General features: G+C 35.7%; 1 protein-coding gene across 1 annotated transcript in view; it reads left to right on the top strand.

Annotated features, from left to right (window-relative positions):
- ABCA13 (ATP binding cassette subfamily A member 13) overlaps positions 1-12,799 on the top strand; it is a 371,167-nt gene that overhangs the window by 99,136 nt on the left and 259,232 nt on the right. Inside the window, exons 20-22 of the mRNA XM_072598129.1 lie at positions 948-1,017; positions 4,150-4,284; positions 11,400-11,537. Of these exons, the coding sequence (XP_072454230.1) occupies positions 948-1,017; positions 4,150-4,284; positions 11,400-11,537 (343 nt within the window). The remainder of the gene's footprint in view (positions 1-947; positions 1,018-4,149; positions 4,285-11,399; positions 11,538-12,799) is intronic.

Raw genomic sequence — 12,799 nt, forward strand, 5'->3', positions numbered from 1 at the left:
CCATTTTTGACAATTACTAGCCACATGACCCCCATTAAGTCACAATCTCTGTAACTCAGGCAACTACTATGCCTTCTCTGCTTTAGCGTTTCACTAAGATGATTGATTTTGTGTAATTAATTAAAATCATGGTTCCCAATATGTTCATTACATCACGTTGGAATTTATTCCAGTTGCTGTTAAAATAATGGCAGTACCTTTCTCATTTTTGTTGTGTTGTTAAGCAGGTATAATTCAATGGTATCCAGGAGAAATAGAAGAATGATAAAATATTTGGCAAAGAAAATACAGGCAACATCTATTATTATTTAAAATTCAATCTGTCTGACTTCTTTTCCTCTATTGATGCCAAGATTTTAAGGCTTTTATCCAGTAATTTTTTTGTCTGATTTCACCTGTAATTAAAATACTCGACGAACCCTCTACTTCTGATAACATTGTATTCTTCAGCTTGAAATGCTTTTTGTCTTTTCTATTGTAATAAAGTATATTTGCCCTTTCCCGTGGATAAAATAATATTTCTCCACAATAGAATTCCTTTCCAGTGGATAGAACTCGATTCATTCCATTATTCTGCCTCTAGTGAGCTCTAGGGCATTCACTTATTTAAAAAAGAGACACTTTATTTCTTTTCTGCTGATATATTTTATGTATTTTCAACATGTAGTACATTGGATTTATGACACTTCAAGAACTACAGAAAAGTGAAATAATTCCTTTTAACATTAATAACTAACTTGTTATCACTCTTTAAGAAGTGGGTTGGCATTCTGTTAAATTTTTCAGGTTCAGAAATTTAAATAGTAGCCCAGAGCAACTGTTTGGTACATCTGAATGTTAATGGTTCACTGTTTTTCAAGCTGAATTTATTCTTGGACCTGCCCTTTTTTATTCAATGAAAAACCCTAATGTGTCTCTTCTTATCTTTTTTCTATCCATTGGTACAGTGTTTTCTATCTACAACTGCCTTTGGGCAAGGTGTATTTTTCATTACATTCTTAGAAGGACAAGAGGCAGGTAAGAGCATGGATTTTTCCTGAATTTTCTTTTAATGATTAAAGCTTAAAAAATGTCAATTTTGGGAAATTTATGTTTTAATATATTCCATAGGATTTGGTAAAAAAGAAAGACTTCATTTAATAATGGATGGATTTAAAATAATGACTTTTTTTCTGACTGTATTTCACTGTTTCCTATGTCTTTTGCTTTTGGTAAAAGTGCAAGTAGAAGTTACCTCTACGTTCTCTCATATTTTGCATTATTCTGTCTTTAATCACATATTTCCCTGTTCCTTACCCTCCCATTTTGTAGACATCTTCCCTGTTTCTTCTCACCTTAATTTTTCTTTTGCTTTGAGATTTTAACTATGGTTGCCAACAGGGACTCCTTAGGGATTTTTAGATAATCTATGGGAATAATATGCTTTTTCTGAATCAAAGCAAATAGAAGATTATATTAATAATGCTGTAAGTGACCTGGTTGGATGAGGAGAACATGAAGAATGAGCTAGCATTTCCTTTTCTCCTTTACCCACCAGTTTTTTTCTTCATTTCTCCTTGTTTTTCTCCTGCTTTCTCTGGGCTGGGACCATTTATTGCTTGGGGCTGAGCATGGCTGACAGTGAATTGTGGTAAGACTAATGTAATGTGTGTGTGTGTGGTGGGGAGTTGGTCCAATACACCTCCAACTCTTGCAGGGAGGGAGATGCAGAAATAGCAAATTGGAGCTAAAGCAACCACCTAATTATTCTTTCCTTCTGGACTCAAGGTATTTAAGCCTCTAAGGTAACACTTGAAACTTAAGGTGCAAGCAGACCTATAGGTTTATATAGCACACTTTATTCTTTAAGGTTGCACTGGATTAAGGAGCATGAATACCAAAAAAGACAGGTATCTATCTGTAAAGCATCTCTCTCTCTCTCTCTCTCTCTCTCTCTCTCTCTCTCTCTCTCATATCTATTCATTAATTTATTTTTCATCTCTCTCTCTCTCACACACACACACACACACACACACACACTGTCTCATACTGACTGAAAGACTGGCATTATATTATTTTAGTCACAGAAATTTATGTTCTAAGGTACAGAGGAGTTGTGAAATGCATTGAAGTTAGGCATACCTACAGTGATTAAATCACACGTTTTTGCAATATTAAAACAAATATAAACATTTATCATATATTTATACAAATGTGCTTTTTTCATAAAATTTTATGTATATCAATTACTGATACAATATTTGATTAGTTTCTGGACAATGTTTTAAAAATAATAAATATTTTAAAATATTCCACAAAATGATAAAAATATGATAACTAGTTTCTAGTCTTCTTGGTTCTTTCTGTGACCTAGAGGTCAAGGGAGGAAGGAATATAGGGAACAAGAGTTTATTAAGTGCCTACTATGTGCTGGACACTATGCCTCTTTCTCCCTTTCATTATCCACCTTTGCTGTAGTAAACTGTTTCCTTTCTCTTTATCTCCCTATTATACCCATACACTGCAATTATGACAGATAACTTTATGGAAAAATAAATAAACTAATTAACCCAAATTAACTCCTAAACCATTCCTTGTGTTTCTCAAAACTCATTATCATGACTTACATTCTCTTTCTCTTTTCCCCTGGTTCATAGAACTGGTAGCCCTATTTTAATTGCTCTACTTGAGTCCTTGATCCTATTCCCTTCCACCACCTCTAGGACCTTACTCCAGCCATAATTTTCTCTTTCTCCTTCTCTTCTCCCTTTCTTTTTCTTTCTCTAATTTCACAATCTTCAACAACACCTTCAATCTGCCTTCAGGAATGATCAGGTAATTCACATTTGAAAGAAGCCTTCCTTTGACTGTTATGGTCTATCTACTGATCCATCACACCAATTCTCTCATTCTCTTTATTGTTGAACTTCTGGAAAATGTTGTCTATGCTCTATGCCTTCCCTTCCTCATTATCTACTATTTCCTCAATACCTTCTAAACTTTTCACCCCCCTGCCCCCCACTAATCTACTATTCTCAGTTAAGCAGTGACAGCCAAATCAAAAATCCCTCTTTCCATGTCAGATCCTTCTTGATCTGTCTGTACAATATGACACTGGATAGTCTTTTTCCCCTTCACTTCAGAGACATGATGATCTGGTTCTCCTATCTTTCTCAGAGCATTTTATCTCCTTTACTGGTTCCTTATCTTCTTCCTGACTCCTTTAGGTCACTATTCCCAAAGTTCTGCCCTCTGTGTTCTTCACTTTGTTGCCCCATCTTGGGTACCATATTAACTCCTGATGTTTTGAGACTATCAGGTTGTCTCCAGATTACCTTTGTTGCCCCATTCCTCACTTCTGAGTTTATATCCTGTTCCTTTACTTGACTGTAGGACAGCTCTATCTGAATGTCTCTAACACAGAACCTCAAAACCAGCATATCCCATACAAATCTAATTTTCCAGCCCCCTGAAATTAGCTGTTGTTTCTGATTTCACTAAATTTAAAAGCGCAGCTATCAATTACCCAGTCTCCAATGATGGAAACCTTTGTATCATCTTTGAATCCTCCCTCACCTTCATAATATCTCTTGAATCTTTCCCTTCTTCTTTATTCCTATTATTGGCACACAAATCAAACATCATTTGAATCAAACATTAACATCTGCCTGGAATTTTGCCATAGTCTCCTAACTATTCTTCCTTCTTCTCCTCTCTCATTCTTCACATCTGTTTCTTCATACTCCTTCCAAATTAATTTTCCTTATGCTTATATCTGATTATTTCATGCTCAGACATCATCAGTGGCTCCCTATTGCCCAGGGAAAGTTCAGACTCCATTGTCTACAATTCCAGGCTCTCCACCATCTAAAGCCATTCCAGCTTTCCTCTACATAATGTTCACTCCAATAAAATTGAACTTCTTTCTGTCTCCCAAATATATCCCATATATTTTTTGAATCATGTTGTTTATCCTTTATTAAATAGTCTTCAAATGGTTTTACGTTGATCCAACTTTTCATTTGAGCAGCTCATGTTAATATTCCTTTTGTTTAGCTCTGTTCAGAGCCCAAGTATTGATGTGCTTATACATCAATACAAGACATTATACAAGACATACAGTGAAAGGAGATGTACAGATGTGTCTCTGACCTTTTTCTTTATTGCTAGGGATTCAGTGGAATAATATGTACCAATCTCTGGAACAAGAAGGAGACATGACATTTGGCTGGGTGTGCTGGATGATTCTCTTTGACTCAGTGGTGTATTTTATATGTGGATGGTACTTCAGTAATTTGATTCCTGGTAAGAATTCTGAGAGCTAAAACAAAACAAAATTAAGCTTTATAGATATGACAGTGAAATAAAAAAATGGATTCTTTTTTATTAATTTAAAGGATAGATTACTGAAAGCAAATTTTAGAAATGAAGGAAATAATAAAATATTCTAAGGATGATTTAAAAAGTGACAATAGCTGAATTTATATAGAACCATTAATAAAAATATGTCAGCTAAGATAGTTGGGGGAACTATATACGTAGTAATAAGAGAGATATTTTTAGGAGCAAACCAACATTTTTTTCAGGGGTGTACTATCCTTTGTGTTAGCATTTGTTTTTTGGCTCACGTAATGATAACCTACCTAATCATGATATATTTGTAATTGTTAAATCAGACATGTTTTTTGGAGTGATGAGGGGGCATCAAAATACTAAGTGGTCAATGTTGTTTGAAAACTTAATTTTAGTGAGAAACTGTTCTTTATGCCAACTGAAAAGATACTGTAGTAACATACCATATAACCATGGAAGTGATTTGTAAGTACAGTCTCCTTTAATTATTCATCTGCAGGTTTGCATATTGTGGAGGTCACAGAGATATTTAGTGTCCCAAAACTTCACTCAGACTTTTAGGATGCCATGTATAGCTATGTCAAGGAAATTTCAGTAGCACTCTGACCAACCCTGGGCTCATTAGGGTTCTACTTAATTTCAGTTTATGAATAATCTCAAGTGCCTAAGAACACAAAATCAACCAGTATCATTAAATCTGCACGCACATGATGTCACTCATTTTTCATCCTTAAATGTCCCAGGGATATGATCCTTCTATATAGCATCAATGGTGGTATAAGGTAGAACAACTGGAATAAGCAGTTGGTATATTGTGTAAGGTGTCTGGCTCTTTTAGCCCTGGTGTTTACACTTTTCTACTAACAGAGTTAATAGTGTTCAACTTTCTTGGACACTTCCCAACTCTGTCAAAGTGATAGAGACACAGAGGGAGAGGGAGAGACGGAGAGACAGAAAGAGACACAGAAAGAGATGTTGATTACTTTCATGAACCTGAGAGAGCTGAATTACACCATGAAAAGTATGGACCATTTGGTCACTTGTACATTGAATAATTGCCATCATCTTTATACATGGTTGGTGTTTGATAGCCACCCTCCATTGTATTGGCTGTTCTACAAATCTAAAAGCCTATATAACACATGGTAGTGCTTTCAAGTCAGGAAGTTTCTTTCCATGATCTTTATAGGTTTAGAAAGAGACTTACCTTAGAGATCATTAGTCCACCCTCTCATTTTACACATGAGGAACCTGTGACCTGGAGAAATGAAGAAGCTTGGCTAGAGTTGTATAGATAGTTAAGAAGAGGTAGAATTTGAACTCAGTCCTTTTGTGCCATGCCCCATTAAATGATTTTTTTCTTTGCTATTTTCTTAAAAGTTAACGCTCATTGCTACTTTTTATTTTTCCCTTTGTACCTTTTAGTTCCTTCAGGGTCAGGCATCTGACTCCTGTGCCTTTCCTTCTGTCCTAGGTGAAAGTTTAGCACTTATAAGTCCTATGAACATGTGTTTTTCCTTACACAAAGGAACAAAGTACACTGGACAGCTATTAGCCCTTTACCCTAGATTGTTTTGGATCATGGCATCAGATGTTATCTAGAAAGGGTTGGAGATTCCAGAAAAAATGCATATATCTGACTCACCAGATCCCCAGAATCTCAGGTTTAGAAGTATCTAAGAGGTCTTGATGACTGAAAAATAATCCTTTCTACAATATCTCAGAATAGTGGTTGCTGATGCACTTGAACACTCAGTAATAAAAAGAAAGGTCCTTTCCGGTTTATCTGCCCTCCAGGCAGCAGAGGAAGGATGGGAGACTTTTTAAACTGTTACATCTAGATGCTCAAATATATATGTGTTGTTTATCAGGATATAAGCTATATATCAGAAATATAATCAAGACTGTCTCTAAAAGATGTGTTCATCATAGACTTGAGTATTTCAGGAAAATATGACATTTTCACAAGTATAATGTACTAGAGGACACCAGACAAGCAGGGAAGGAAAATAGAGACATGTTCCGCATTGTCTGCCTCCTGATCAATTAATACATCATGGTAGAGACTCAGGGATATGCCCATCCTGGGGATATGTGGGTGTGTATTTTATATATTTTTTTCAGGAAAGCAAACCAATGTGGTGATCTCCTTCCTAAATTCTGTAGGCTCACCTGGGACCTACACTCAGTAGACAATCCCAAATGCCCAATGATTAAAATTGTCCAGCCCAGGTATATCTGATGGCCCCAGAATCAGAACCTTCTTCCTCCTTAAATAAACCAGGCTACTTCCTGCCACCTGCTGCCTTAATGGCTGCACAGTGTAGCAGCAGCTGGGCTGGCCTGACTCCTTCTCCCCACCTCAATGCTGACTGAGTTAGTAAGTATCCTCCCTGGCCCTGGTGCTGACTGTCTTTTTTCAGAAACAGTGGTAACATTATTCATCCTGCCTGAATCTGGGGGAATTGATTGTAATTAAAATGCAGATGTGTTGGAAGTGGAGTTCCTTTAACGTGCTGATCCTATACCTGGGGACTTGATTTATTTGTAGGCTAGGAAAGAACTGATGCCCTCTGGGATGAAGGAAATAGAGATGGTGTCTCTGAGCTGTTGACTTTGCTAGACAGGAGTTTGAAGAACTTAGTGAAACTGTGGATTCATAAAATAGCTGAGCAGTCCTTGGGATGAGCATATCTAGAGCAGAGGGGCTAAAACTGGGGTAACAACTGAGTTATGTAAAAAAATTAAGAGAGATGATAGGAGAAAGAAAGGAGGGAACTCAGGATATGTTTATAGAGATGGTCATTTTATCTCAAGAAAACTTTATAGCAATCCTCCCAGAAAAATGTGAATATGTCCGTGAACATGGTTCTGGTGCCACAGATGGATGTAAAAATGTGGGTGGATGTAGGGGTATGAATGAGTGGGTGAATGGAGGTACATAGTTGGGTGTAAAAACCCAGCAAAGATATTTTTGACTCCTTTGATTTATCTGAGAACTATACAGACATGGGTTAAAACAGAATCATAGTGAAAGAATGTCTGAAATGAAAGAAATCCTAGGGATCATCTAATTCAGCCTCTTTATTTAAAAGGATGGAAATATCTTGCAGGATTGTAATTGCCAGTGGGTCTCTGTGCAGTTAGCTTGAATGTAGTCAAGGGTCATCAAAGGATCCTAGTTTAATAAATATTGGATGATTTGTGTCTGTCATGACTGCATATGGTTCTTCCTTTATGAATGCTACCAGTTTGGAGGGTCAAGAATAAATTTTTTAAAGCTATTTTTTGCTTTGGTACTTACTAGCATCAGTTTCTTTATTTGTGTAACTGAAAGAATGATTTTTGTACTATGTTCCTCCTAGGTTTGAGAGAAAAGCAACATACAAATCATAAAGCAGTTTATAAAATGCATAATAATTACTATTCATAGAATAATAATAATGCATATAATTTAATTCAAAAGCCATTAATGCTTGTTATATTCAAGTTTTTGTGCTGGGTAAAAAAAATAATGCTAGCTAAAATGAAACATTCCCTGCCTCAAATAATTTAAATTCTTAGTACTACTACCACGACTAGTAATTTATAGAAATGCTTTTTGAACAAACCAACGTCACTTGTCGGTATAATAGTAAAGACTGACAGCATGAGAAAGCCTCTGGATTTATTGGCTATTACTGAAAGTTGCTTACCATTGGATAGACTACTTGAGGAGAATAAAAAAATATAACAGAGTGAAATCCACATACACTCAACCAATAGTATGTCAATAGAGGAACACCAAACAAATGGTTGGGTCATTTTAATTTGTGGACATTATGATAGTGTAAAAGAAATTACAGAAGGTTTAAAAAGTTGGACTTTAAAGCACCCAGACTAAGTGATCAATGAAGATTATGTATGCCAAGAGACAAGTTGTGACAGACGAAGGGAAGAGAAGAGCAGGGTGTTTAAGTGACTTAATTAAGGTCGTCTGGCTACTTAGTGTCAGTGTCAGGACCAAAACACAGATTACTTTAGCATGAGCCTACAAATAATTTAATAACTGCTACAATACCGATGCTCTTCCTTCACCTTCTAAAATTGAGAAGAACTTTTATTTCTTTGCTCCTTGACATTTTCACCATCTCCTTGAATCTGGTAATTAGGGAGCCATGATTTCTTTTTAAAGATCTCTGTCCAGTACTTAAATTTTATAATATGAACCTTCCCTGATTTATTGACTTATGAAATTCAGACCTTTAATTTTCCAAGAATGTGAATTTGTTTTATGGAATTGCTTAGGAAAATAAAAAGAACCATGAATGAACATATTTTATTTGATTCATATGCACAAAATAGGTAAGAAAACTATTTAATAGATTAAAATGAATTTAGATAGCTGTTTATGATGAGCATTATTAATATAGAACTAGTACTGTTATGAATGGGTTCTTTTTATTTAATATTTAATAGTCATTTCTTCATTCATCATGATCCTTATGACATAGCAGAATAGATATATTAGAACTTTTAAGAGCCTGTGACAAATTTGGGGATGCATTATGTATGCTAAATACAAAATAAAAGTGGAATGAGTCTTCTTGTGTTTCCTTGAAATGTTAAATTATTTGTTTAAAATGTTAAATTAAATATTAAATTATTAAGATTTTCAGTTTTAAAATTGAAGATTATGACAAAAATAATTATAACTCTTAAACTAAACTTTCTGAGTAGAGAAAATATAGTAAAGGGACAAAATCTCAAGGCAGACTGCAAAATTCTCCTAGGGACTATCCTCATCTTACAAAAAGAGTCTGTTCCAAAAACTCATTTTAGGCTGTTTGTTTGAAATGCAGAACATGTGAATTGTCATTGACCCAATGTGATAGATTGGGGCTAAGTTCCTGGGACATATGTAAAAACCCATTTAATCCTTTGATTACATGAACAAGAATCTCAAAGACTGAGAATGTTTGCAGGGGTGGGGGAAAGGAGTAGTTTGTGCTCTGAATCAGTGTCGGAGAAACTCACATAGATAAAAATCATAAATAATATTGTATTTCTAGGGAATAGCTGTTTTGAAAGCATGTCTTGGAGAATCTCTAAGACCCTTCCATAGGGTCCACAAGGTCAAAAAAATTTTTGTATTACTACTAAGATGTTTAAATTTCTAATATGGTAAATATCAAAAGGTATCAGCCATGTAAAAACCCTCTTTGAAGGGTTCCCAGTAATTTTTAAGAGTGTAAAAAGAGTCCTAAGATTAAAAGAAAAATCCATTGTTAATACAGTGTTAAAATGTACAAAGTGGCTCGGAGCAACTCTGTGCAAGTTTTCGTTTTTTCAGATTAGGAATCTGAGGATTAGGCGCGTTAAATGAGTTTGCTAAAGGCACAGAATTTGTAGTGTTTGGTCCAGTGCAGGGATGATGAACTCGCGGCCTGAAGGCCATATGTAGCCTTTTTCAGGGCTGTACTTGAGGGCCACATATGACCTCCAGGCTGTAGCTTCCCCATCCCTGGTCTAGCATTTCAGAACAGGTCTGTCATTTGTTCCAAGTTCAGTGCTCTCTCCAATATATCAAGCTGCTTCTCATCACTCCTCTAAAGTAAATGCTTGGGTCACAGAATGGTAGGGCTAGAAAGGAACATGAAATAGTAATGTTATATTTCTGGAACACTTCATGGTTTACAAAATGTTTAATGAGTGACTAGAGGCAGTTAGAAAGCAGAGTAGCTAAAGTGCTGGGCCTAGAAACAGGAAGTGAGTTTAAATCTCACCTTAGACTAGGGGTGGGGAAACTGCAGCCTCAAGGCCATGTGTGGCCCTCTAGGTCCTCAAGTGCAGCCTTTTGACTGAATCCAAACTTATTTGTTCTGTGAAGTTTGGATTCATTCAAAGGGCTGCACTTGAGGACCTAGAGGGCCACATGTGGTCTTGAGGCCACAGATTCTCCCCAGCCCTGCCTTAGATCCTTACTGGGCAAGTCATTTAATTTGCTCTTACTTCAGTTTCCACATTTCCAAAATGCAGATAGTAGTAACACTTACCTCCCCAGGATTGTTGGAAGGACAAAATTAATGACTATTTGTAAATTGTTTTTGCAAACCTTAAAGAACCATGTAAATGTTAGTTTTTATTGTTATTATGGTAAATCCCATCAGGTAGGTAGTGCAATTATTATTATTATAATTTAAAAGAGAAAGAAAATGAGGTTCCAAGAAGTGATGCTCCCCCCAAACCCTAATAGGTACTTAGTGACGTAAGCTAGTAGACTAAAATTTAGGTCTTCTCACCCTATTTAGTGCTTTTTCCATTAACTTCCTTTTCAGTTTCCAGGTTTAGAAATGAATTAATTGTATTATTTCAATTCAATCAATCAACACGTATTTAATCAGTTCTGTATTCCAGGGGTACCATTAACCTCTGGGGATTCAAATACAAAGAGTGAAATAATCCTTACTTTCAAAATTCTCATATTCTAATTGGACCAACTAGGATTTAAAAAATTCTTTCTATGAGAAAATGTAGCCAAACTACTAACTTTGGACTTGAGAAATGCATCATCTCCCACTACCCTCTCTGAACCATGAATACTTTATCAGCAGCATTGGTTGCAATTGAGGGTGGAATTGTGGAGGAATTGGGTAGGTTGGGCTGATGTTTAGTAGCAGGGTTTTATGAAGAAAGGATACAGAGGTAGAAGGATATAAACTGTATTTAGTATCCTGTGAACTTCCTACCTATAGAAAAAAGAAGGTTCCTTTCTACATTTAAATGAAAGGTGACACCTTGATGGGTTTATCATATTCCCAGGTTATCTGAGTTAGGGGCCCAGGGCAGCTGCTTCTGTGGGAAATAGGGACGTGTCTCTACATTGAGAATACAGCATTCATAATTTTTGTATATGGGCCATGTGTAAAGCAGAGAAAATCAATATTATTTTAAACATGTATATACATATTTAAACATATATATGCATATGTTTATATATATATAAATAGATATTTGGGTTTTATAGAATCTTCTTATAAATATGAGATAATAGCTTCACTTGTTTTAATTATAACCTTTACTTTCAGGAAATTTTGGCTTAAAGAAACCATGGTATTTTCCCTTTACTCTATCATACTGGCAGAACTTGTGTGGTTTCACAATGAGGAAGCAAAAATATATCAACTCCAACCTCTGGTTCTTCAATGAGAACTTCCTGAATAAAGGTCTGTAAAAAGACGATAGATTTTGATGACTTTTTTTATACTAAATTTTTGGAGAGTGGTGATTTCCAGGTAAGTCCTAGAGTGGCTTTATAGGTAAATGTAGAGAGAACCTTTTGCCTTCCTCTGGATTGCCACTCAGGGAACTTTTTGGATTTCTGTGGCATCATGGCAGCAACCATTCTTGAAGATCATGGCTTCTCTAGTTTTTAATTGTATTCTTTTAAAATTCAGTGTAGACTAAAATTTGCTCAAGAATATATCAAAATCTCAACTGTTACACCAATTTCTTTATGTTGTTGGTTTTGTCTCTGTAATCCATATGTGTGTAAGCAAAAATTCAGCAGTTCTAGAAAGATCACGACAGTTACAAAAAAAGAAAGAGTGTGTGTATAGAATTTTGTTACTAGAAAGGATCTTAAAGATGACTTAGTCTGATCAGCTTATTTTACTGATGAGAAAACTTAATTGCAGGAGTAGGAAGTAGCTTGCTCACTGTCACTCAGTTAATTGGTGATAAGAATAAAGATTAGAACAGAATCCTTTTGACATCCAGCTCAGCATTCTTTTCATGGAGCCTAGGGTTTAGATAGATTTTAAGTATGTGGATAAATAGAGTGATCAACTATATAGTATCATGAGTAGAGTTAGAAGATAGGAACTGGAACTGAGATTTCATTGGTATAGAATGAATTCCCTTCATGAGAAAACCCCCTCCATGCAGGTTGTTGGCATCTATCTATGCAATAGAGAGTCTTAAAGGATTGCCTACAGCAGGACTTCTTAAACTTTTTCTATTCACAACCCCTTTTCACATTTTGGCAGTGTTTGTTGGTGTTGTGTGGCCCGAGGGCATGCACAGTGCAAAGTGCACATGCTTTGTGTTCAGAATCAAGGCTTCAGTGAAGTTGCCAGATGCAACATGTATGCCAGAAACACCTCAGATTCATTACTTGTTTGATTTTTAATTAATTTTTGGTCATTGTGCAGTCAGAAAACTTGTACTATCACCAAATTTTGGGGGGTTACAATGCACAGTTTAAGAAGTGCTGGCCCACAGCAATGGTGTCAGACTCAAATAGGAGCAATAAAAATGGGGTCCATTAAATTGCATATAAGGATCAATATGGCTGTTTATTGACTTGAAAAACCACAAGTTACTATTATCTATTTTCTCATATTTTTGTTTATTTTGTTTCATATTTCCCAATTACATTGTAATTTGTTTTGGGTTACACTTAACAGTGCACTATTGTAGGGCTGTG

Source organism: Notamacropus eugenii, chromosome 3 (assembly GCF_028372415.1).
Source record: "Notamacropus eugenii isolate mMacEug1 chromosome 3, mMacEug1.pri_v2, whole genome shotgun sequence".
Taxonomy (NCBI): domain Eukaryota; kingdom Metazoa; phylum Chordata; class Mammalia; order Diprotodontia; family Macropodidae; genus Notamacropus; species Notamacropus eugenii.